General features: G+C 41.0%; 4 protein-coding genes across 10 annotated transcripts; all 4 read right to left on the bottom strand.

The window, feature by feature from the left end:
• Positions 1-202: 202 nt before the first annotated feature.
• On the bottom strand, positions 203-3,619 carry LOC111226840 (zinc finger and BTB domain-containing protein 26-like). Its single transcript, XM_022752139.1, has 2 exons — positions 3,574-3,619; positions 203-2,303 (listed from the first exon to the last, which is right to left on the bottom strand). Exon 2 carries the CDS (start codon positions 2,270-2,272, stop codon positions 926-928), a length of 1,347 nt encoding a protein of 448 aa, XP_022607860.1. The 5' UTR covers positions 2,273-2,303; positions 3,574-3,619; the 3' UTR covers positions 203-925.
• Positions 3,620-4,422: 803 nt separating this feature from the next.
• LOC111226791 (sushi domain-containing protein 1-like) lies at positions 4,423-15,010 on the bottom strand. 6 transcript variants are annotated; one of them, XM_022752107.1, is made up of 18 exons: positions 14,654-15,007; positions 14,403-14,543; positions 13,364-13,519; positions 12,871-13,023; positions 11,575-11,754; positions 10,612-10,791; positions 10,281-10,460; positions 9,918-10,097; positions 9,619-9,798; positions 9,306-9,485; positions 8,462-8,626; positions 8,196-8,290; positions 7,861-8,047; positions 7,655-7,748; positions 6,430-6,685; positions 6,299-6,338; positions 6,083-6,176; positions 4,423-4,712 (listed from the first exon to the last, which is right to left on the bottom strand). In XM_022752107.1, exons 1-18 carry the CDS (start codon positions 14,685-14,687, stop codon positions 4,694-4,696), a joined length of 2,514 nt encoding a protein of 837 aa, XP_022607828.1. In that variant the 5' UTR covers positions 14,688-15,007; the 3' UTR covers positions 4,423-4,693. The 6 variants fall into 6 exon arrangements, with proteins under 6 accessions (XP_022607828.1, XP_022607836.1, XP_022607835.1 ...); XM_022752115.1 differs by lacking the exons at positions 9,306-9,485; positions 9,619-9,798 and having other exon boundaries at positions 14,654-15,004; XM_022752114.1 differs by lacking the exons at positions 10,281-10,460; positions 10,612-10,791 and having other exon boundaries at positions 14,654-15,004.
• A 7,165-nt stretch (positions 15,011-22,175) lies between these two features.
• LOC111229842 lies at positions 22,176-25,405 on the bottom strand. 2 transcript variants are annotated; one of them, XM_022756329.1, is made up of 5 exons: positions 25,144-25,405; positions 24,904-25,067; positions 23,184-23,426; positions 22,861-23,070; positions 22,176-22,781 (listed from the first exon to the last, which is right to left on the bottom strand). In XM_022756329.1, exons 1-5 carry the CDS (start codon positions 25,380-25,382, stop codon positions 22,582-22,584), a joined length of 1,056 nt encoding a protein of 351 aa, XP_022612050.1. In that variant the 5' UTR covers positions 25,383-25,405; the 3' UTR covers positions 22,176-22,581. The 2 variants fall into 2 exon arrangements, with proteins under 2 accessions (XP_022612050.1, XP_022612056.1); XM_022756335.1 differs by lacking the exon at positions 24,904-25,067 and having other exon boundaries at positions 25,144-25,200.
• A 134-nt stretch (positions 25,406-25,539) lies between these two features.
• Positions 25,540-26,763, bottom strand: LOC111229835 (immediate early response 3-interacting protein 1). The gene is made up of 3 exons (XM_022756317.1): positions 26,615-26,763; positions 26,101-26,202; positions 25,540-25,989 (listed from the first exon to the last, which is right to left on the bottom strand). Exons 1-3 carry the CDS (start codon positions 26,703-26,705, stop codon positions 25,934-25,936), a joined length of 249 nt encoding a protein of 82 aa, XP_022612038.1. The 5' UTR covers positions 26,706-26,763; the 3' UTR covers positions 25,540-25,933.
• Between the last annotated feature and the right edge of the window lie 26 nt (positions 26,764-26,789).

Raw genomic sequence — 26,789 nt, 5'->3', positions numbered from 1 at the left:
AACATTTATGCTCATTATTCTTCTGCATTGTCAATAAAAAACACCATAACAGTGAAAACACTAAAAGATCTCTTTTACTAAAGTCTTATTACTACACAATTTAACATGAGGACTGCAGTGTTATCATTTATATTTTCAAAATATTGATGAGCATGTATGTTGGAGAGAAGTGTGCAACGACATGAAGAGTGTGAAACCAACATAGGTTAAAAGTCAGATTTAATTTCATAACGCACATTAACTTTCAGGAACAGAGGACAGATACAATGTCACTTTAGTCCAATAGTACCTCAGATATAAAGCCTATATAAAAGAGCCAGTTCAGTTCACATAGACACTTTGGCATCCCATTTGTCATTGGTGTAGCTTGCCTTCAATAAAATATTGTTATAACCACCTTCTTTCAAGTTTCTTTTACTTATGGAGTCCTTGTTGTCATATTCACACAGGTAAGACAGAAAACTACAGTAGACTGTATACACAATATACAACTGTATAGTTTCATTTCTGCAATGTTTTTTCATTGGACACATTAGACACAAAGATATGTTAATAAAAGTAATGATACACAGTCATTATGGTATGTGATTCAGTGCTAAATTTTCAAGTATGATATGAAGGCATCTACAATGTACTGTATAAAAAAAAGAAGAAAAAAAGTCCACAGTAATGAAGCTACAGTGAAATGTAGATCAGGAAAACTTCATCTTTCATGTTTATGTTCTCCAGTTTAAGCCATCATTCGAAAACCAGCCGTCACATCTTTTATAATGTAATCGTTGGCTTAATGCTCCATCTTTGTATAAAGTGTTAAATTTACGATGACTCGTTTCACTGATGTCTCATCCGGGGGAAAATCTGCATCATAAACATTTAAATAACTGATAGTATCCAACAAATCTATTTTAAAAAATGCCCACTGATTTCATATTCGGCTAAAATCAAAGTCAAGCCCCCCATCGTGCAAGGTGCCTTCGTTTGCGTTGTCAAAGCTGTTCTTCCCGTGGATCTGTTTGAGGTGCTTGCGAAGAACTGGCTTATGAGCGAACACCATGTCACAGTAGTTGCAGCGGTGGGGCTTGTCCCCACTGTGCAGGTTAAGGTGATCCAGCAAAGAACACTTCTGAGTGAAGGTCTTACCGCAGATTTTACACTGGAAGGGCTTGATGCCAGCGTGGACGCGCATGTGTCGGTGCAGATTGCCTTTTTGTGTGAAAGTCTTTCCGCACAGGAGGCACATGAAGAGCTTGTGCATCTTGAGGTGGTTGGCGTAGTTCTCCAGCTGGCGGAAGACCCGGGCGCATTTTGGGCACTGGTGATACCACTGCAGAGGCTTGTCGTAGTTCCTCTGGTGCGTGCTGTGTTTGTCTGCAGGAGGGGAAGGAGGAGGGGGGGTGAACGGGTACCCGGCCATGCCAGGTGGAACCGCCATCTCACTGCTGCGACTGTCCACAGTAGAGTTGATGAGCGAATGCTGTGGCTCAGGGGAGTGGAGAGCAGCAGGCGGGCTGGTGGGGAAGTGGCTGGTGATGGAATTTTCTGCTACCTCAGACACAGACTCCACCTTTACTATAGTGATGTCATTCTCTGCCATACCCTGCCTTGGGCGTCTGCTCAAAATCTGGAGAGGGGACTTAGGCTGTATGATCACATCATCATCATCATCCTCGTCTTCATCACCGTCACCATTGTTGTCGTCCTCTACCTGATCCACCTCCTCCTCCTCCTCTTCCTCCTCCTCCTCCTCCTCCTCCTCCTCCTGATGGACCATCCGCATCTGAGTGCGCTCTTGCTCTCTCTGGGCCTCGGACGATGAACCTTCCTCCTTCTTCTCCCTCCTCACATCCACATCCACATCCACCTTCAGGTGAGGTGTAGCCTGAGGTTTGATGAACTTGCTGAGGGCCTGAGTGCACTGCTCCACAATGTGGCCCATTTGAAGGAAGCTGGCCACTGTCAGGTAATGCACCAGCTCCAGCTCTGGAAACTCCAGCTGGCCTGTGTAGCAGGACAGCAGCAGCTGCCGTCCCACCTCCGCCTCCTGAATCATGGAGATCTGGACTTCCCTGGAGTCCTGCTGAAGGATGAACTGGTCTCTCAAGAAAGAAGAGCCTGCAGCAAACACCACCTTATGACCAGGGACCTCCAGCTGGTTGATACGCACAGTGACATCACAGAACCGTCTCTGGTGTCGTAGAAGGTTCATCTTCTGCAGCATGGAGTCCCCAAACGTGGCGAACCGGAACTGCAGGATCACCTGGTTCTGGGCCATGGTGAACTGGAGACCAGCAGCAGCTGTGCACCTGTTTAGGACAAATACAGATTGTATAATCTCTCCTAAACGGCTGTACACTATAAATTGTGTCAATTTGAATTAAATGAATTTGAATCAACTATCAGCAGACAATTTATTATAATACATAATAATAACATAATTAAAATAAACTACATTTATAAAGCAATTTTCATAGAAGAGATATAGCTCAAAGTGCTTCACAATAAAAAATGAAATAGTAGCATAATAGTAACATAACATAAAATATTTCGCATAAGAATACACAACTGTTGTCCCTCCACACATTAAACGCGTAGGCGTGAAAGTTCTTCATTCTGCATGAAGAAAGACACAGCGGATTATAATTAAAGACAAAGATCTAATTAATATAACTACCACCACCTGCGTAAATCGCAGTCATGACCTCCATGACCCAATCTTCATCAAACCTAGTGCGTGCTGCTCTCATGGATCAGGTGAGACTGAGCTCATACAACCAGACTCTATTCAAAAATCTGCTTATTTAACACAAACAAGCGCGTCTGTAGTAAGCCCGCTGTACACCTTTATGTTTCAATACACCTATTTACGAAAGTCGCTGTCCATTCTCAGCTCGGCGTTCATAAACTCAAGCAAATGTTAATAAAAATGATTTAATTAAATCAACTTTTATTGCTGGCGCTAAACTAGCGTTGACCAGTCAGGCTCACTGAGACGTTGCCGAGCAACGTGAGCTAACAAGACGAAATATCGTTGAATAATGCTTACAGCTCAACATTGAATTACATAAAATTGTTAAATAAGCTTTAATAGATATAATGTTGGTAAGATTTGCAGATAAACAAGACGTTCATGTAAACTGTCTAATTATAAGCGGGGGTTTCCACTTTTGTTTTCGCTGTCCGAGTTGACTGACCTATGGCCGCCTCAAAACTAGCTTAGCACTACCGGTAATGTAACATTTAATTATTGGCTCTCTGGACGAAAAGGTGTAGCCTGTGTATTACTCTGTGGGCTACAGCAATAGAAAAGTTATATAGTACAAAGCGACCCTCCATACTTAACGTTAGCTGTACCCATGTCAACAGTAAATTACAAATCGCCTCCGTATGTCGCTTTGGCCTACTCCCCCACTCTTTAGCGAACATCTCAGGCTATCTGCTAACGTACAGCCCCGTAGCTAACCAACTAGCTACTGTATGTTTTTGCTGTTGTTGACACTGTAATAAGTGCTTTGTACCTGTTAACCCGTCTAAACAAACCCGTTAAAGAAGGTTTGTTATCGGTAGGATACTGACCTGTGTTGTGTGGATATGAACGCGCTGCTCCGGATGCAAAACCCATTTAAAGGCCCAGTACAAATGCTCCTCTCATGCCCCCCCCCCACTCCTTTGAGCTGCTTTACATGAACAGATTCTTTTTTAAAATTTTATTAGTAATGTCTCCCCAGTAGTGCCTAGTAGTAGTTTCTGAATGTCATTATTTCTGCCATGTTTGCTTCTCCCCTACCATAAGCTACATTTATCACTTTATTATCAAGTACTTTTAGAGCCCTCTTTGCCAGTTTCTCCGTGTGGTAATTTCAACATTAATTTCCAAAGAAAACTGTACCTCTTCACCATCCTGTGTAATCTTAAGAGCAGTATGTGTAATTTCTACTTGGAGATTTGTGTTGATGACAAATTCCTTGTTCTATCTAATGAAGACCAAAAATGATTACAATAGTCTCTTCAAAAAATACAGTTTGTCTGTCAGTCTATAGGAGATACATTGACTTTAAACTGAGGTGTAAATACCTCATAATTCAAATGACCAGTGCTGAGGGATCACACAGACATTACTTAATTTTAAATTTTAATCACAATTGAAAAAGGTTGGCTAAATATATAACTAAGACACGACTCATCCTGATTTAATGGATTAATTTACGCATTAATTAATCTGCAGCTGAATGATATAAGGGGCCTAGAGGTCTTCAGTAGCCCTGGGACATGCAGAGGATTTAATTTTGTCAGAACTGGTTTGGTTTGGTTGGTTTCAGGAGGTCCACAGTTTGACACAAGTTTGTCCCTTCACCCAGCTCTGACAGAGCCAGGAGACTGATGCAAGGTGGGACCTCTGACCAAGGGAGAGGAGGGAGCTTCAGGTTTAAGTTTGGTCAGGTCTGCTCTTTATTAATATCAAAGCCTAAACTGTCTCTGACATAACCATGTGTGTAAATGTGATCTTACTGCCTCGCATGTTGTATGTGAGGCAGTGAGGAGGATTTATGTCACACATAGAGATTGATGCACTTCAGACAGCATTGCTGCTAAAGGCAGAGACAAGGTTTACTATTATTATTATTTACAAAATGTACAAAATTATGAGTAGAAAATCAAGACATGTATTTCATAGATCATCAAGCATTGAAGGGTGTCATGTCCTCTTGAAAAACCTAAAAAATGACAGAAACAAACAAGTTATTAAACCATATTTAGGTCATTTTTAGGTCAGTATTTGACATGGACTATACATTTTTGTGTGTTTGCTGTGTGGGTGTATTACTTTTAGGAGGTTTATAGTCAAATGTCATCCATTATAGGCTCTATCCAATTGGTGACATGCTAAAACATAATTCCGTTGTGTATTTATATGCAATGACAACAAAGAATCTATCTATCTTATTATTTAAAATTGTAGTCAGTTACCAAATCCACTGTAATACCCACATTCATTGATCAATTACTTTTGTTAAATACTGTACTTCATTTTTTTTATTTTGTCAATGTTAAAGAAAATGAACTCAAGTCCTTAGTTCCAACGGTTGATCAATGGTTACAGGCATGGTCAGACAGAATGCAATTACAATTGGGATCAAAGAAAGTAAGTAAGAACAAAGGTATTTACATTCAGAGACCTCTTGCAGTGTAACACCTGAGAGCCCTGGGGCCGGTTTCACAAAGATATTTCAGACTGGTCTTTAGTGTTGGGCCAGTTGTAATTTTGCTCATAAATTACTAATGCATGTAAGACTGTTTATACAAAAACAGTTTGACAAATTTTAAGCCAGAAAAATTAGACACCTTACCTCCAGACTAAATCAGGCCTAAGACCAATGTCACCATGGTAACAATGAATGACACTTGTGCAGACCAGTAGCACCGAACAGCGAAAAACAGGAAAAACCTTTTTTTGGAAACCTAATTTTTCATTTTATTGTTTCACTCTTTGCTGAATTTCCCAGGTAAAACATCCTTTTAACCGTTGAATTCTTCCAAAAGACAAACATTTTCTGCTGGGTTAAATGGAGATGTGCTTCCTTGGTCAGTCTTTTTTTTTTTGTTTGAAAAAAGGTCTTAATTTACCCAGAATTCATTGTACCACATCAGTCCAATTTAAGATTCAAGAACCAAACTGCTTTGTGCAACGGATGAATTTAGTCGTTTATCTGAAGTCTGACTATCTGTTATACTGTATCTAAGACACAGCCAAAGTCTATCTTTGTGAAACCGGCCCCAGGTGTCAAAGTCCCGACTACCCAAAAGGGGTATTTTCTTCCTTATCAGCCAATACAAATGGAAATGTGATCTATAACTACTGCCAACAGTCATAAACACTTTTGGAAAAGTTGTATTTTAATGTAAATAATTTCCCTTGGATCTGTAATCTGTTTCATATGACTGTATCTGTTACTTGGCCCTGTGTTTAATAATGTAAATTATAAATGGTATCATTTGATCACACATATATTTAAGCTTTGAATTAGTATGAGACCACTGATTCATTAATTAACTATCTGAAATGTATACTGTGTATCTTCCATACCAGATGCAACTGTATCCAACCAAAATGGCCAAGGCCACCAGTCCTACTGACGCAGCAGCTGACAGCGATGAAACCTTCAGGACATAGGACGTACCTGGAACAAGGACATGTTTTATGTGAGTAGTTTGTACTGAAGCACTTTCTATATTGTTTTGCATTTTAAATTACTTTCCTGTGTTACACCACAGCAGTTGGGTGATTTAGGCAGTGAATTACCTCCTATTTTAGCCCACAGGACACAGGAACTTTTTAAAGCCTAGGAGAGAAAACAATCATATATTTTAATAAATCTGCTGCAGTTTCCCAGTCAACACATTTTTATGCTGTATAATAATTATTTCACCCACTGTTTTCCAGTGACTGACAGCTCGTAAGATGATATAATAGTTCCTGCCATTCTCCAGTGGTGCATTATAGAAGCCTCCATAGTAGAGTCCATCCCCAACAGTAAAGTTCATCTCTGTCCCGACCTGTGTGAGGCGGATCTGAGCAGTTATGTACTCTGATGAGGATTTGCTTTTTCTTGAGGGGTCTGGGCGTCCAGGACTGGAACAATCAAACAGCATGATCTCCTCTATAGGAAGCACAAACACTTGGTACAAGCTGCCAAAAGAAAAAAAAATCATTTTGAACATTCTCAGTAAAACATTTTAACTTGAGTATATAATGTCCATATTAATGTCGGATAAACATTTGAATAATTATTTAGATAAACTATGATCTCATTTACGTAAAGTAATCAAGCCAGCACATCACAACTGAAAAAAATGAAATATAATAGGTTTATTAGTATCATCATGTCACTTTTCAATGGCTTTATATTCACTTACAAATTATTAGGCTACTATCCATATGGTCATAAATAAAGATATGTTAACACATGAGTGACATAAAGGTAATGTGTCACATGCATGAACGTGAGGTGAATGTGAATCAACTGATACTGGATTTTGTGGAAGATACTCTTTTCAATGTTTGTGAGTTTAAAAATTCTACTTATGATATATCATTGGAAATTTTTTTAAAACAAACACATAAACACACAAACTGGACACGGATCCCTTGGTCTGTTTTTAAAGGACTGTGACCAGGAGGATACATATTAAACTTAACATTTTACAGTGTAAAAATCAACTTGTCAGTGCTCTGTGGTGGACAAACTGTGTAAAGGTGATACTGTTTCTAAATGATCTCAAATCTAGTCTGGCTTTTCTGTACTGACTTTTCTTGTTAGTTATCAGCTGACATATTCACTGATAAATGCAATATATTAATATGCCAGCTGATATGCCTGGCTGATTTACCAGTCTAACTCTAACTCTGCTTTTCTGTGGTGTTTGTGTAACAGTGAATGTCATAGAGACATAGTGAGACATTGAGTTTAGCCATGAAAACTGGTTGGAGACTGATTTGATATTCAAGCATGTTCAGTGTAGCAGTGTGAACATGTTATGAACCAGCTTTATAAATTAGGTGCATTAGATTCAAAGTATGAAGGTGCATGACTGTCTATTTGTTTCATTTCCTGCTATATAAGAGTCACATACTGTCCCGGGCCATCTTGGTTGTTACCTTATTGGGTCCAGTGTGTTGGCTGATCTGCGTAGCCTCAAAGTTGGTATTGGAGTCTCAAATTCTCTGTAGTAAACAACTGGTGCTGGAGGTACTGTCAAAGGTTATTGTGTTTAATGTGGATTGCTCAAAATAAAGAAAAAATAATATATAATTATATCATTTCCAGTGCAGTGCAGTAATGGGAGTTGGTGGTACAGTGATACCTGGTAAACTGGTGTTAGTGGTGATGGTGGCTGTGAATCTGGCAGATACTGCAGTGATGGAGATGCTGTAGTTTGTGACTGGAAGCAGGTTGAGACAGAGCTCCAGCTGGTCGGCCTTGGAGCTCAGAAGCCGCTTCCTCTTATCATGAAAAGATCTCTGGTAGTCTCTGGATCCTACGTACGTCACCTGGAATTGTTACATGTAATGTGGCATCAGTCAGGATCACAATATGACTGAAAACACCTTTTCCCTATGCTGACAATTAAGTAGAAATAATCCTCAAAGATAAATACAGCAGCTGCAGTGAGAGAAGGATGATGACATCTCCTGTTACCTTGTAATCTTCTGTATCCTCCTCGTACTTCTCTGCTTTCCAATGCAAACATTTTTCATTGAGAATATTCAGGTGATTGATAGGTGGCTTTATTTCTGTAAGAGATGTAGGAATGAAAAGAGTGACCAATCATTTGTCATTAAATATATCATCCCTTGACAAATACATTCTAAATGCAAACAAGCATCACACCCATTCAGCAGCTTTTATTTTTATTTAATTTTATTTTTTAATGAACATCAGCCTACATATGTTCTTTTACTCACCTATACATCTCAAAGTAGCTTCCTGCCACACCCCAGAGACGCCACACACAGAGACATTACTGCCCCTCCAGCTGTGATACCCCTCCACACAGCGGTGGATCACTACACTTCGTTTATGCCACACCACCTCTGAGTTGGCAAGGAAGGGAACCGGGCCACATTTAGCTGAAAAAAATATAGTGGCACTAAATGACTGATTACCTCAAAAACAGCAGCACCCAGAGAGAAACCCAAAGCATAAAATCACACATCTGCATGTCTGCCCTAAAACACACATACAACACTGAGCATTTATCGTTTAGTACGTATTTAACGTATCAGTGACGTGAATTATCACACATAATGACTGAACTGTTGAATAGATGAATGCTCATGTATAAGGATGATCACTGTACCTTGGCACTTCACAGATATTTTCCCCCACTCTCCTGATATTGAACACACTGACATATTATTTCCACTCTCCAGGTAAAATCCATCCACACACTCATACAATACCACGCTGCCCGGTCTGCTGGTGTGGTCCCACAGGAGGTTAGTATGGGGGAGGATTAGTGGGGGACCGCAGCTTATTTCTGCACACAGACATGAGTTAGCACAAACTGTGGATTCACACATTCAAATCCTGACTGCTGCAAAGAGGAGATCACTTTTGCTGTATTAATATGCTTTTCTCATGTTGGGTTACTTCTTCTTTTCAGTATTGGAGCAATGCACAGATACATGAATTTTGCATGCATTTGTAAATATGGTTACAAATATTCTAATGTTAAAAAAATCAATGAATAAAAAAAAGAGAATCAGTATTTTTTTCAGTGTATCTATGATCAAACATTGCAAACACCTTCACACCATAGATCAATATCCTCCCACTGTCCATTCTCTCCACATACTGAGGAGTTTCTCAGGCCCCTGGTGTGATATCCTTCATCACACTGGTAATACACCACGCTGCCAATGTGCGATGTGCCATCCCATAGTGTTTTAGAATGAGGTTTAAACACAGGCTCCTGACAGTTGATTTCTATAACAAAAACACAGCAAGTCATTATGGGTAGTTTGATAGATGTTCGAATGTTGCAAGTTTAGACACAATTCCCATGTCTTAGCTTAAAAGTGTTTCAATGACTTTCAGGGCAGATAAATGTCATTATCACCTTGACAGAGCAGAGAGGCCTCATCCCATTCTCCACTGGCAGAACAGACTGATACATTTCCCTCTCCAACACTGCGATATCCAGATTTACACTGGTAAACAACTTGAGAGCCCACAGTGGAAATTTTATCCCACAGCATGACTGAATGAGGGATGGGTGGGGGCGCACCACATCGAACCTCTACAGGGATGGAAATGACATCATTTAACTGGTTATTATTTGACTGTGGACAACACAAGAAGAAAGTAATACCAACCACAGTGCTGACAGTATTTTAACAATACGGAGCAAGTTGTTACCTTTGCACGAGATGTTTGGCTTTGTCCAGAGACCATCAGCTGTGCACAATGACACATTATTTCCTTCACTGTGATAAAATCCTATTTTACAGTAGTAAGTCACTGTGCTTCCAGGGGTGGAGCTGCCACTGCACACTTGCCCAGTGTGTGGCAGTAATGGAGGATCCCCACATGATATCTCTGGGACAGGAAATACAACATAAAACATTTCGAGTAAATTCTTAACAATTCCACATCCACTCCATTCAACACTTATTACGCATTTCACTTATGCTGACTGTGGACTGTGTGGGCATGTACACACTATTCAGACAGGATAAGTAAAAACACAGTTTCATCTGTCTCATACACTGATTGAATTACCTTGACATGACAGAGCTGGGGGTGTCCACTGACCGTTTTCATTACAGACTGATACATTATGTCCTCCTTTGCTAAAAAAGCCTTTTTTACAGAAGTAGAACACGGTGCTGCCAGGAGCCGTGTTACCGTTCCACACACGCTCAGTGGATTCACTTACAGGAGGACTTCCACACAAAGTCTCTACAAGGAACAACATACACCACAAACTTGTACACTGGAATTCAGATTCATTCACTTTAGTTTCAGGAAATTTAAAACGTAAACAGAAGGAGAAAGACACAATATCTGTTTGGCAAACCTCTAAAATGAAATGATAGAGCTGTGACTGTACCTTGGCAGAGCACAGGCGGCTCTTCCCACTGTCCAGCAGCAGTACAAATGGAGACATTTCCCTTTCCAACATTATGATAGCCAGAGTTACACTGATAAACCACCTCAGTGCCAATCCTTGAACTCTTATTCCACAGCATATGTGAGTGAGGGAGGGCAGGGGGCGAGCCACAGTCAACCTCTGAGAACCAAAGTGACACGCTGCATGAAGTAAGTCATGAGTCTACAGCCATGCTAGCAGCTCAGTGAGGCTGTACTCAGGCACAGCCCTGCACTGAACTAAATACTAATTCCCAATGGCGATGCTAACATGCTGATGTTTGTCAGGTGTAATGTTTTCCAGGTTCTTTATCTTAGTTTAGCATGTTAGCATGCTAACATTTGCTTATAAGAACTTAAGTCCAGCTGAAGCTGATGGACATTAGTTTTGCAGGTGTTTGGTCATGAACCAAAGTAGACAAATTACAAGTATGACCTGATAATGACACAAGATTTAAAGTTAAGAGATCATTTAAGTATTCACAGTTCATCCTGATGTCACAGTTCACCAAATGTCGTGGCAGTCCATCGAACGCCTGTTGAGATATTTGATGGAGTCTGGAATAAAGTGTTGCACAGACACTGTCATCCATAGACAGAGGCCACTAGCACGGCTAAAGATATTACATATGATTATTATTGACAGTTTGACAGTTTACTGACAGTTTATAAAGGTATAGATTTAAGATCACATAATGTTATGTATTTCACCTTTACCTTAGAGGCATTTAAATGACTGTCACGAAACCCAGAAAAGCAAAAACAATCAAATACACACTCCTTTGTGGATGATGAATGTTATGAGCCCCAAAGCTTAGAGAAAGCAAAGTTCAATCTCCGTGTCCTGATGACTGACCATGAAGGGTTAGCGTGAGAAGAGGAAGCTATGGAGAGAGAGACTTTATCTAAAAGAATTTTTTGTTACCTTCACAGACTATAGTTGATCCTCTCCACAGTCCATTAGCTCCACACACAGAGATGTTGTCTCCACTCACCCAAATGAAGCCTTCATCACAGACAAATGTGGCTTCGCTGCCGTATGTGGTTCCTGTGAAGGACAGCAGCACCGTGTCCTCCACTGAGGCAGGCTGGCCACAGTCAACCACTGAGTGAGGCCAGAACATAAAACACTCGATTTTAGATCCAGCTTTTCCACATTCAGGACAAGAAAAAGTAAGTGAACCCTTTGTAATTATCTGCATTTATGTATAAGTTTGTCTTAAAATATGGTCAGATCTTCATCTAAGTTACAATTATAAACAAACACAATTTATTTTAACTAATAACACACAAATGATTGTGTTTTGAAAACATAATTCAACAGTCAAAGTTTACATTGGTATGTGAATTCCTTGGCTAATGACAAAAGCTAATTGGAGTCTAGTTCATGGAACAATATTGGAGGTTTGGGTTAGATCTTTGAATTTTAAAACGTTTAGAGTTTGATGTTGCAAAGAAGAAAAAAGACATCTCAGGAGACTTAGGATCAAAAACTGTTGATTTGCATAAAGCAGTAGGAGGATTATAAAGTCTAAAAGAGTTTAGATATTCATCAGTCCGCTGATTTAGTACTGTGACTGTGGTGTAAAAAAACAACATGAAAGCATCATCCCAAAGGTGAAGATGGGTGGAGGGAGCATCATGAATTGAGGCTTTGCTGTGTCTGGACCTGCTCGACATCATCGACAGGAAAATGAATTCCTAAGTTTATCAAGGAATCCTACAGGGTAATGTCAGGGTGGCTGTTCACCTGCTGAAGCTCAGGAGAAGCTGAGTGATGCAGCAGAACAACTAACCCTAAACGTCAAAGTAAATATGCTACAGAATGAAAATCCACCTTTGGAGTGACCGAGTCAGACCTTAATCCAGTAGAGATGCTGTGAAATGACCTGAAGAGAGCTGCTCACAACAGAAATCCTATGTCATACGTCTGAGCTGAAGCTGTTCTGTGGGAAGAATGGTCAAAAATTCCTCCTGAACGTTAACATTTACTTACTTTACCCACCAGCCACGTGAACGCTTGATGGCTGTGTTCACTCGAAAGAGTCCATAGTTTCCATGTTATTAGCTCAAGCACATTGTGTTTGTCTACACCTGTGACTTAGATGAAGATCAGATCACATTTTATGATCAGTTAATGCAAAAAACCAGGTCATTCCAAAGAGTTCACATAGTTTGACACTATGATATATAACGTATAATGCCATTAGTGCAGTTTTACCTTTGCAGGAAGCCTTGTCTGTGTCAGGATGAAAAGGCTCGGCTCCATTGTGGACTCGGTATCCCAGCTGACAGCTGCACTCAAAGCTGCCCTCCATGTTCCTGCACTGACCTCCCTCTCCACACTGCCCTGAGATCCTACACTCGTCAATGTCTGCAGAGCCAACGAGAGTACGTGAATTAAAGACACTAAAGTCATCCATTTTGTAAAGGTCCAAACACTCATTTCAGAAAGAGTCACCGCACTGCAAAGATTTATTTAAAAGATTATGCGTATCTTTTGATAATAACTAGAGCCTGTAAATCATTTACATTCAGTTGTAAGCTTTTGAAGGACTGTTGTAAAATCATAACAAAATGCATCACATCATGTCTGTGAGACTCTATGGGTGTATTTATGTTTCACCTGTTGTGGCTCCCCTCTGGAGGTCACACTGTACAGGTTTTGGCCCGTGCCTTTAACAGCCCTGTAAAAAGCTCCAGCCTACACTCACCCTGGCAGTGGGTTCCATCATTTGGGATGAAGACGTCCATGTTGTTAGAAGGGCTGTAGCCAGACAGGCACTTACAGAAGTAGCTGCCATATGTGTTGTGGCATGTGGTGTGCTGCCCACAGATCCTACTGGCTCCTATCTGACACTCATCTTTATCTGGAAGAAAACAAAAACATTTATTATATTTAAACTTAGAAGAGAAGGAGCTGAAACATTTTCCTCTTTGTCCTTAAGCTGTATCATTGATTTTTACTTATGCAAGTGGCATAGTTTGAGGGATGGCAATGTCGGACTGTCAATCTGCCACTTTGGTGCAGAAATATCTAACAACAAAAATCTATAACAGCTATGAGATGGACTGCCATGAAAGTTTTCATGGTTCCTAGATGATGGATCCTGTAGGCTCTTGTTTTGGCCCCTTTGGAAACAAGCTGTAAACGCAACATTGACATCACCTTAAAAAATTGATATGTTGAACACATTAGCAAACAAAGTTGTGTTGTTTGTCGTAATTGTGTCTGTGCACCGACTCCAATGGGAAGTTTCTGGATCTTTAGCTGCTAAATGCTCCACCATGTTCACCAGGTAGTCACTAACTTTTGCATGTGTATTGTTTGGTGTGGAGCAGGTGGTAAACCGGTGGTCGAACTTTTTTGCTGAAAACATCCCCACCCCCAAGAAAACCTGGCTGTTTGTTGCCTCTTGAAACACTAATGTGGATACTGAACCAAAACCACTGTGAGTCATTGTTAATATCAAATATGAATTAGAGCAGTATTAAGGAGTGTTATAATAATATAATATAATATAATATAATATAATATAATATAATATAATATAATATGATATGATATGATATGATATGATATGATATGATATGATATAATATAATATAATATAATATAATATAATGTAATATAACTCCCTTGAATAACTTTTCAATGAAATCTTTAAAAACTGTTTAAAAAATTAGAGGTTGAGAAGAAGAGACGTACTTGACATGATAATTAAACAAAGACAAAATGACATTCCTTCCTACCTTGACAGTATGTTCTTCCATTTCCAACAAACCCGTACTTGCAGTTACAAACTTTGCCTGAGCCGTCTGCCTTGTCATCACATCTGGCGTTAACGTGGCAGGTGGCACACACATCCAGAGTTTGGCCTGCTGTTGGCACACCTGAGAGGACAGAGAGAGCACCAGTCAGTCAGTCTCTTCCACCATTCCCCAGTGAATGAATAGGAACCAAATGGGAGTGATGGGAGGAAAATTGTCATCTGTATTTTTACCTGCAAAGACACAGAGCAGAAACACCACGATCATTGTTCTGTTTCTCTGCTCAGTCGTCTGTGAGTCGTCCTGTCCTCCTCTTTACTTCACTACGCACTCGGCCTCCTCATCCTCATCTTCCTCTTTTCATTCTTCGCTTCCGTCTCGTGGACCACGGTGACGCTGAGCGTGCTTGATAACCAGGACTGGGAGGACTCTGTGAGTGGGTGAGCTCGGGTCACTGGGACAAATGGCTTGTTTTCTCAATGGTTTTCCAGCAGCCTGTGGTTTTTGTGGCTTCATCTGTCGCTCTCTGACAGTCAGTCAGTCAGTTGTGTTGATGACACACTCAGTGCTCACTCTGCTCAACCGCACACTCATGTTGCTGGGCTGATAACGGCTATATTTAGCCTGATGAAAGTGCTGGATGCCCCTTCACAAACATTTATTAATAAATAACTGTGTCATTCAGAAACACATTAAACTCACCATTACTATGTGTGTAAAAAATGACAGCTAGGTAAGGCTCTTAATTTACATGATGTAGACACTACTATTAAATACAACTTAATATTAATGAATGGCACTGCTATTGTAGACCGCATTTAGTGAACATCATGCTGCAGCTTAACCTTTGTCCAATGCATTTAAAATACTTTTTTAATGTATCAATTAATGATTAAAGTGGCTCAATTAATCCTTTATTATAACCCACAAACATATAACTGGTGCTTTAAGTCCTCCTTCGTCCTACCACAGGGTCTGTATTGGTGCTGGGGGGATGTCAGTTGGTGTGTCGTGGGAGGGGGAGATAAGTCTGCTGAGCTGCTATCTCTCTGCCCAGCAGGGTCCTAACTGGGGTCTCACTGTCACTCAAACCAGCAAGCTGCCGCCTCACACCAGTGCCTTCTGGACTGGACTGATTAACCCTGGTGTGATCCTCAGAGCAGCCAGCCTCCAAATCCAAGACCAGACTAGAGGGTATGTCTTTGTGTGGACCCGAATATGACCAGAACCGGACAGGATACAGTGTAAACACAAGTTGTTTCAGGGAGCTAAGGTTATTCATCCTGCACTGTGTCTATTCCTGCTCTTTATATTTGTGTTTACTATTTCAGTTAGAAACGCTCCTAGAAACTGATCTATTTATAGCAGCTGATTGTAGAGTTAGATCAAATCTCTGCTCTTCGAAGAAGCTCTCAAACACGGCAACATGAGTATTGTTTGAAGAATTATACTCTTTAATAAAATCATATATGAACATTATTATTATTACCAACATACCAAAACTAGAGCACATACAGACGCAGTGTGACAGTGAAATGTTCCAGGTTATAATGGCCGTTCTGTCCCCTACATGAATATGATTGGAGGTTTACGGCTCAGCTGGTTGCCACACATCTTTGAACGAGCCAGTGATTGAGAAGGCATGAATGAAACAGCTGATTCCAATTAGCTAATGAAAGCTTGACCTATCGCTGTACCTCATAGACCTGAAATGCATCTCCTCCTCTGCAACACAGGATTTTGTCTAAAATCTGTTACATCTCATGACTTGAAAGTGTGAACCAGCCTCAAAGCGAAATCGTGTGGTGCAGGTCGTCAGTCACAGTTCAGTCCTGCTTTCCCCAGAAGAAGTCAGGCTTCACATGGATTTGGGATTTTCTTAAAGGAGTGCTGTGAAACAAAGGGTCATCAGGGAGATTCAGCTCAGTTGGCCCCTCTCTCTCCCCTGGCTCCCACCCTGTTGCTTTGTTGCATTTAGTTTGTTTTTATGTTCACGTCCCCCTTTAGTTATGTAAAAGAACTAAAAACATACAGCATGTTTAGTGTGTGGTCCCGGGTTGTGACCCTCACCAAACACATTGTTTGTAACCTCTCTTTGAGGTTTGACAAACATGTTAAACGTATTTTCCTTCCTCATAAAACAAAACTGATATTTTGAATATTTAAAATCGTTGGTTGATTGCTTCTCTTCTTTGCGTGTTAGCGCCACCAGCTGTTGATCCGTGGAATAGCATAGCACCAGTACTGACATTGCATTCATTGCATTTGGGCAATGAGTGACAACCTGCCCATAGAAGCATTACTCCATAGTGCAACTAGAGGTCAACAACTCTGCCGTGTACCTATAAATGCAGGATCCAGTTAAACCTGAACAAAGATTGCTGGACCCACTCATTACATAACACTTTAGCTTCATGATACAATCATTGTACATTCTTATCATTATTATATTTTACAGTAATGTTGTGGACAGAGTTATTCCACATCCCATGGCTAAACAAATAATCTAACTACACACAAAATCTGGTAATTGGAGTTTCCTTTATTTGATGTTAGCACCCGATCTTTCAAGACCTTTTATGTAAGTATCACAAAGGCTGTCATTCAGATCAAATATTACAGGGACATGCATTTTTCCGTATATGAAAGCGTTATCATAGACGTCAGAGATATGTTTGTTAAACTTGAAAATGATTATCTTAACTTAAATGTGAATCCAACAGGTGATTTTACTGAAACACGTCACTGGCAGATGTTTCAGACAAAAATAATAAAACTTCTCTGTAAAAGCATCATCAGAAAATCTGAATAAAAGTTTTCACACGTCTCCTACTGTATGTCGTCATAGCTTTAAATATGCCCTGTGCTTCAACAGGAACACATGTAAACGCTCAGCACAGTGGTCTCTTTGGATGGCTTCACAGTCCTGATGTTGGAAGATGTCAAACCCGCGACCTCCTGCAGGGTCATAAAATGGTGCAGAAACAGCAGCGTTTCTTTTCGTGTGCAGTCTGAACCTCCTCGGGTGGAGGAGGTGCTTCAGGAGCCGGAGATTCCTCCTTACACTCTGACAGTGAGCCGCTGGAGGTGGACAACAGCCTCCCACACACCAGGTCAGCTGCTTTTCCATCCATGACGGACAAGTCTGTCACTGTTTTCTCCCTCAGCGACATGTCTCCATCATCATCGTCGTCGATGAGCACAAACTCTTTGAGGTAAACCATCCCCACCCCATGGAGACTGTGGTTCTCTGCCGAGTCCTCCATGATGTGGGCGTCCACGAAGGTCAGAGTTGAAGTCTCTGTCAGGGTCTCGTGTGGGTCCGTGGAGTTGTCTTCTGGCCCTGAGTAGGCCTGGCTGCTCGAATCCATCGTCCATGTGGAGTTCCTGTTCACACTCTCCTCCTTCATGCTGTACTTCTGCTCCTGGCTGTCAGAGATGATGTCTGGCATCCGGCTGGTGACCTGGTCTCTCCTGTTGTGGGAGCCGTTCTCTGTGGCATAGCCATTCCCAGGGTACATCTTAAAAGCCACCTTCTGGTAGTCATGGTAGACCTGCACACTGCTGCTCCCTGTTGGAGAAGACAGAGGGATGCTGGCAGTGTCGCCCTTTCCTTGCCTCTTCATGTATTTTCACTTGCTGCAGTGAAACAAAACAAGAAATCTCATGTGAAAGCTCGTTCTCGACCTCAAAGGTTGTAGGTTAGTCAGTGGAGATAGAAAACTACTGCCTTACTGTGTCGACTGTGGGATACTAAGCTCGAGTTTTGGACCTGATACTAGTCCTAAACGTTTAAAGCATCAGTATATACTATTTAATTTACCAGTTCCTTCTATTCTGCTGCAATTTGAGACTAACAAACTAAGCAGAGTACAGAGTACAGAGTTAGTACAGTAGAAAATATCTGTGTCTCTGAGAATATGTCTCAACATCTGTCGGATGGGTTCGCCTTTAGCTATGATCCATCTCCTCCTCCAGTGCCACCATGAGGTTCACACTTGTGGTTCTGAGTGAAATGTTTTCATAACTATTGTATAGTTGCCATGAAATTTGCTGCACGGATTCATTCATGTGTAATTAATCCAGCACGATCATCAGACCTGCAAAACTTAATGATCGTCAGCATGAGCCAGAACACTTAAGTGCTCCTTGTCATATACTCTCATGGTCTCTGGGTATATACTGGAGGGACAAACTCCTGACATACTTCCTGATTTGGCGATCAGCTGGTTTGAGATCTTATGATTTTCCTTGTCATCAAACCATTCAGTGAGACCGGTATGGCCTGTATTTATATTTGTTTTGTTTCTCTTCTCATTTATTCAGAGTTTTTCTTTAACTTTTTCTTTATGTGTCTTTCTGGTTGTTTTATGTCTCTGTGATCATTTTGTCTCACTTTCTAGTAGTCCTGAAATGTCTCATTGTAGCCGTGTAGAGTCTCTTTGCAGTCATTTAATGTCTCTTTGTAGTCATGTAGTGTCTCTTTGTAGTTGTGGAGTGTTTCTTTGTGGTTTTGCATCTCATCATAGTCCGTTAATCTCTGGTTGTTGGTTGATTGGTTTATTTTCCAACAAGACATGTTACTTCAAACAGAGGCTCTGGCCCCTGAACTGCGGGAATGTGGCTGGTAGGCCCATTCAGAAATCCTTCCATGTAGTATACATGTTATCATAATGCAGTATTAATATTGCTCACATCTCTAATTAGCACGGCAACTAGGGCAGGTAATAATAAGTGCAGTGGAGTTGTTTTTATGAACAATAGTGGACCAGTAAGAGAGAACAAGCTGTCATTTAGTATTGGTCTCTCTGAATAAATAAATGAAGCTGGTACTTTTAAAAGAAGCAAAAAATAACTTAAATTCCCCGAGGATCAGCTCTTTGAAGAAGGAAACAGATGAACTCCTCTAAAGTGCTCTACTCAAAGGAGTGTGTATGTGTGTGTTTCATCTCTCTAGAACACACACACACACACACACACACACCCTTCCCATCTCCACACAGAAACAGCGTTTCAGATGAGGTGAAGAATGCATCACCCTTCAGACCTTGGCTCAGGCTGAATGTCAGGTGCTTTAAAGGTGCACAGTGTCAAAATTAGCCACTAGCTAAATATTAGCAGCAGCACAAGGAAGTAGCTTGATAGTTTGATGCTACAGTTTTAAAAGAACACATTTGGCATATATAGTCAAGATAAATTAGATCTTTACAGTAAGTCCATGATTAAGAGACTTCTTTATGAGGAGGGTTTCCATTTTAAGTCTTTAGTTGCTAAATGCACTGTGCTCTGTATAGGAGCTTCACAGACTGACCCTCTTACACTCGACTGATTCATATGCATGACAGAATCGGGACTCTATAAATGAATAATAACAGCAATGTACATGTTCAAGCGGCTGTCAGCGTGCTCCACTCCGACTTGTGGTGGTGACTGAACAACAACAGATGAAAAATAGATACGATTTAAACCCACTCATTGCACTACTGCTTTAATTTGCGCTTGGTTGGTGGCTCTTTTGTCTCAGCTACTCAACTATGAGAGGCTGACAGCAGCTTTTACTGTGGCAGAAGGAACGTATACTAGCAGGACAAGGAAAAATTACATAATAATAATAATAATAATGATAATATAATAATCTCAAGTAGATATAGTTGACCTCAAAACAGTATTTATTTACATCATGTCTGTCATCCAGCTTTAATATCTTCAATTAACCCTGTCAAAGACCCAACATTCACCTCATTATAACTAACTTCATGGCCGACCACAGTTTGAAGCATATCATTTAAAAGTCTCCTTTCTAGAGCAGTATTTAGCTAGTGAGTGTCACTGCTCCCAGCTAACAGCACTATACAGGAGTTACACTGTCCTATACACCAACGAGACTATATATGAATCACAGAAGTGATTTAACATGAACAGCTGCAGGATCAAACGTGCAGAAATCTCTATTTTTCGTGAAAGAAACATTTAAAATTCAAGTATTTGAAAAATGCCTTTACCTCAAGCCTTCCACAGCTGAACCCTGCTCCCCAGAAGTCTCTGTAATGAGAATCACATGGCAGAGGTGGGATGACCCAGAGTGCGTCCCGCTGATCTCCAGTGCAGCTGCTGAAACTGATTCCTCCTCCACCTGGATGTCTATAAACAGAGATTCTTCACACACACACCCTCCCCTCACCCTGCACTACAACTGTGCTCAGTGTGTGTGTGTGCAGGGAGGCAGTCACGGGACCTTCCACTGATTGTAATTACATCAGCAATAATGCCTCCCTCCCTTTTGTTATGCAGGCTTTTGTTGTACTATGTGATTTTCTGACAGAATGATGTCCACATTTACACAGTTGCACAAATGAACACCTAGAAACCATCAGTATCTACAGCATATAAAGACATCCACTTTAGGAGAACTGTTCTCATTACATGAGAAGGAAAAGCAGGAGAACAAAAAGGTAACATACCAGGAAATACACATATTTACATATGGTACCAAAAAATGTATGAGTGTGAAAATAAAGTGCTGTCTCTTCAAAGAGATTTAGACAGATTAAACCTTCAGTCTTTTCTCCTCCTCTTGTACACATGCTGGAAACTATCTCCACGCTTCCTCTCTGAAATGTTGCTGTGGTGCAGGGATGCATGAAAAGCCACTTCTCTCAGTCCCATGCACTGAATGTGTTCCCATAAATAATACAGGAGGACAGAGCTGCACATACATGAAAGCTGCAAACAGGGATATGGAAGGGATCAAATATTGAAAAGTTGTCATGCCCTGTGGGGATGAGGTCTGCATTAGCCATGTATTGGCATCGGGTAGACATGGCATCTGACAAAGTGCTCATGTTCAGTACATCTATGAAACCTACAGCACAAAGTCCTGCTGATAAAATGAAGCAGAAATCTTTAAATTCAAATTGTTTCTCCGATGTATCATTATTCTCTCTGAACACAATAACAGCACAATGACAGTGTTCCTAGTAACTGATACTCCTGAATGTAAATAGGCCAGAATTGAGGCAATAGTTCAACATTGTGGGAAATACACTTTTTCGCTCTATTTCAGTCAGAAAATCAATAGCACTCTCATGTCTGTACAGTAAATATGGAGCAATAGCACGTAATTAGCTTAGCTTAGCATAAAGACTCAAAGCGGGGGGAAACAGTTAGCAGTTAGCCTAGCTTTACACATAGTTCAAAAATACATTTCCCATTCGTGGTAAAGTGGTCTCAGACTTTTAGACCCCACTGTGTATGTAACCAGAAAACATGGCCGTTAGTATTTTGATGTCCTTTGCTGTAGATACTGGTTCATGTGTAGGTCTAACAGTCAGATGGATGAGTCTCTAAATGTTCACTGTGATGGATTAAATAAAAAATGGTAAAACTGCAAACTCACAACACTGATGCAATCAACATGAAACAGCTGTACAGTCCATAGACGTTGCCAAAAAAGCTTCCAACATCAATATATCTCCATTACACAACAAAAAGCAACTACAGACTCTAGGATCTAAAATAAAAGCTTGTATCAGAGTGTGCGTGAGTGAGCAGGTTTCTCCACCCATTTGATGTTGATTTGCGTGATGTGTGTCTGCGCGTCAGTTTACATTTCTGTTGTAATTTGTCTAAAGTCTCATTGAAGAAAACAATCAAAAAACTGATTCAGATTGTATTTAAATGAGGTCCTCACATGGACAAGTTTATTACAGGTAAGTCTTATACAAAAGTCTGTTTTATTCAATGACAAGGCTCTTTTAAAACTGTCAAATGTACTGATTATATTTAAATGAAATCAGCCGTGTCTGTGAATAATACTCTAACATTATCAGAGGTATTACAGTGGCGCATTCAATGAAGCTGAAAACACCTTTAACAATAAAAGAGGCTCAGAGGCAGATACATCTATTAATACACGCTGTTATGAAAAAATGTGTCATTCAACTTTTGAAAAAAGGAAATTAACCCTACAATGTTTTATTTTCATATGAAAAAATGCTTGATGGTGAACAGTGATAAGCGGATTCTCCAGATCAGCCTCGTTGCACTTACTGAAATGCTGTGACTTCCACATTGAAACAGAGGTAAATGGAAACAGTAAAATATTTACATTTTATTGTGTTGACAACACTACAAAATATCAACACTTGATGATGTTTAATGATCATGTTAATCTAGAAATCAGCCCCACCAGGTGAGATCTGTTTGTTTCATGTTGCTGCATGTGGAAGCTGAGGCCTTGGGCGGAAGACTGACCCCCGTTTTCAGTCTTCTCCCAAAACCTGATCACCACTTTACCTGGTACCAACAGAGGCTCCTCAAACCGGGCGGTGACGTTTACTGGAGCTGTGATGACCTCGACCCCTGACGACACAATGACACGGTCTAAGTAAAAAAATATCTCAACACAAACATTTTTGTCTTTTCACATTAATGTGGGCACCTTTGTGTTTCTCTATTTCAGCCAAGCAGACCGACAGCATCCAGAGACCTGGTGCAGTGTGCGACCTGCGGCCAAAGAGCCTGGCCGGTAGAGAGAGGAGCCGGTAGAGGGAGCAGTCAGAGAGGGACCATACACACTGCAGCCGGGGACTCCAGGGGACTCTGAGCTCTCCCTGCTTCATGTTTTCTGGCACAGGCTCATCACATTGGCCTGTTAGAACAAGGACACATATGCACCCATGTATGTTATGGTGATTGGGTGAGCCTCATCTCTGTGTGGATAAACATGAAAACCTAAAAACATTCTTTAGCAGAAATACTCACTCTCACTGTGAGTCTTTGTTAAGCCTCTGCTGGCTCTGTGGAGCTTGTTTTTGGACAGCAGTGTCAGGACGCTCTCCCACACTGGGCATCCGGAACGAGAAGTGGCAGACAGACAGATGTCCACCTCCACTCCTGCATCAACTTGCCGGTACACCAGGACTCTGACCTGCAGTGTGAACGGACCCTTCTTCAGCTCATCAATTGGCTGAAGTGTTTTCAAACTCTGGCACACACGAACCAGACCTGCAGAAGTAATAATTCACAATTACTATCATGTCACCACTATTTCCTCACCTCTTATTATAAGCACACCAATGAAACACGAGAATCAGGGCATTGGGTATAAACTAAACATATTGGACTAATGTATTTTATGTTTGTTCTGGGTGGATGAGACATCTGCAAAAATACATGCAAGAGAAATATTCAAAAAACTATCTGGTTTGATCAATTTAGGCATAAACTTGAGTGTTACAACTCACATTTCTTTTGCTATCTACAGATCAGACACTCTGACTCTGAAACCATACCAGGGCTATGTTCACCTTTTGACACAGTAACGCCCCCTCCCTGCCTGACCCCAGACGATGGGCTGGTATCTGTGTTTATGTGATACCAGCGGATAAGGGTTGAAGTTGCTCACCGACTACACTATTCCACGTCCAGATTACACACTCATTGTGACAGAAGCAAAATGGCTGAAGGCACTTTAATCACTCACATTTTGGTTCTGTCACACACTAGATGATATTGGTCAGACACTTTTGTTTTGCTGTGTTTTATTTGAAGTGTTGATCCATTAGAAGATATGAGCCAATCAGAAGAGAGGAGGCTCTGAGCCATAGAGAACACTCAGAGAAACCAAATCCTGCAAGGTTGGATGGTGGGTCCAGGTGGGACATGGGGCATGGCTGAGAGCAGTGACTGCTTTGTTGTGACCAAAAATGAAGCAACACAGAAGTGCTAAAAACTGCACTTCTGCGACCAGCCGCTTGAGTCTGGCTCTAAAAGCGAGTCAATCCCCATAGACTCCCATGTTAAAATGTCCAACTTTACAGCAGAAATTAACACATTTACAGCCTGGTAAAAAAAAACTGTTTTGGTCTCTATGGCTTATTTCCTCCTTCATGACAACTGTTTATATAACTCACCTATTAACATTTTATTAAGGCTTAAAGTTATGGAGAACTGAGGGCGTGCCGCTTTGAGTGACAGGCGGGGGGTGGGCTATGCCTGCCACAAGCCGGCATGCACCGAAGTCTCGGCTCGACACTTGGCGCTCCTCTCTGCCCATTTTTGTACTAGCCAGGCGTTTGGTAGACTCAGGTACTGGCAAGTTAGCAACGACAGAACGACCCGCTCTGAGCTTTAAAACTGCTGCGGTCTGTGGTTGTGACATCACAAAGTTACAGAAGTCCTGACTGTTTGGTTTAAGGCTCAGTTTCTGAATACAGGCTGTGTGCATTTCTCTGTGGACTGAGCACTTTGATACTTTCACAGTATTAATATAGAACCTAGACCTGCTTTATGATCAAATAACACATGGACATCTACCTTTATAATAAATGGGACCTTTGAGATTCTTATCCATTACACAATAGCAGCAGGAAGGTGTCTGATTGGTGCCAAATTCATTCTGCAGCATTGAAGCAAAGGCTGGTCACACCAAACACTGAAACATCCAGACCTGTACATCAGGTATTCTTAATGGAAGTGTTACCTGCAGGGCTGAGCCTGAAGTTTTCATCAGTGAGCAGCATCAGCATCAGTCTGCCACACAGAAACTCAGGGAAGCACAGTGGGATGTCACTGTGTTCAGTGTCTGGATAATCCCAACCATAACCTCCTGCGCTGCAGAACCTCCTCAACACTAGAGTCTCCAGCCTCAGAAAGACAGACACACTGATTCAGTTTAACGCGGTTTCTCAATAACATTTAAATGGGAGTGGACGACACTCACCTGCACTTGAGGATCGTATAAACAGCTTCATTCCTCTTTGATTTCGTTGTGTGAAGGTGTCCTGTTCTCCGAGTCAGAGCTCTGAACAAATATTTGATGTAGAGGTACGAGAAACTTGGAAGTTTGTCGCTGGTGAGAACATTTGTTTTCAGCAACTTGTGAGAACAGTAAATGTCAACAACTAAATACACTGAACATACAGCGAGCGAGGCAACGCCGTAACTCTGCACATTTCCCATTTTTGCTTAAATGAAGTTCATAATGCAACACAGCGAGTTTAAGAGGCATTAGCACACATATATGTCAGAACCATCGGTCAGCCCTCTACGGCGAGCGCGCTGGGACAAACAATACCGATTCGACTATTTTAAGACATGAAGCTCGTTAGCGCACCAGTTGAAAAGTTAAAAATTCTTTATTGTATGACACCACGTAATACATATTCACAAACATTTTACAGTCGGTCACTCCATAAGTAGTTATAATTGGTATTTGGGTCTTCATTGATATATTTTCAGTGCTTATTTAAGTTTTTCCAAAAACAAAACACTGACGTGTAATTCTATCACTAGTCAAAATAGAGGGAAGTTAACCATTCTAAATAACTGGACTTAATTATTTTGAATTTCTGTGCTGTATAAAGGCCTTAACAAATGTTTCACGTCTTAATGTGGAATATCAAATGACAACATTCATACACAGGCTGACAGGAGACATTCCGTGTGTCAGAGAGATTAAATAGTTCCTGAGTTGATGCAGATGTTCTCCTGACATCTTCTCTCACTTCACTTCACCCAAACAGAAGCAGCAGCACGATGCAGACTGAATTGACGGCGATCAACGGCACTGCAGGGCAAGACAGACAAGCTTGGTATGAGAAAGTGTCACTGGACGTTTTTTTTTATGTCACTCATCATTAAAAAAAATTGTCTGTGTATACCTGCAGTGGACACCCACCTCTCATCACCGTCCTCACAGAGCGGACAAGGTTCATCAGCTGCACTCTGACGCCTGGTTCATCTCCAAATCCACCGACACTTTGGTCCACTCCCCAGCCAACTGATATGGATCACACACACACACACACACACACACACACACACACACACACACACACACACACACACAATTTGTCGTTATACCAGTAATTATATTTCACACCTTCAGGGAACTCTGTAATGTCTGATTGTTGGTGATTGTTGGTTTTGTCAATAAAGTTGTAGGAAACTAACAAATGTTCATTGGATTCATACAGCGGAAAGAGGTTCTTTGTCACCGTTTTAGCTTTTCATTAGAAGCTGGTACAACAACTTTGATCGACGTCAATCTTCAGTGATAAATTCGAAATGTTTCCATTTGTTCTTGCTGTGAAGTTACAAAGTAGTTAGCATTAGCCAGCCCAACGGCTAACCCAATTTCGACTTTCAGATGATACCTAAGGGCGCAAACAGTTCTGACTTCAGCCACTTACTTTTACTGAGAAATCTTTCTTCGTGCAGCACAGCGACAGCATTGACACAGAGAATTGCTGCTTGAATGAGAGAATATAAAGTAAATGCCATGTTGCCTCTTCAAGTTCCTAGCTGTGAGATAGCTGACAGTATTTATTTATGACGTAGCCTACGGTGGCTGAGAAAGGACAAACC

Source organism: Seriola dumerili, unplaced genomic scaffold (assembly GCF_002260705.1).
Source record: "Seriola dumerili isolate Sdu_G_001 unplaced genomic scaffold, Sdu_1.0 BDQW01000017.1, whole genome shotgun sequence".
Lineage (NCBI taxonomy): Eukaryota > Metazoa > Chordata > Actinopteri > Carangiformes > Carangidae > Seriola > Seriola dumerili.
Note: the sequence above shows the minus strand (reverse complement) of the source record. Positions and strands in the feature narration are given on the sequence as shown.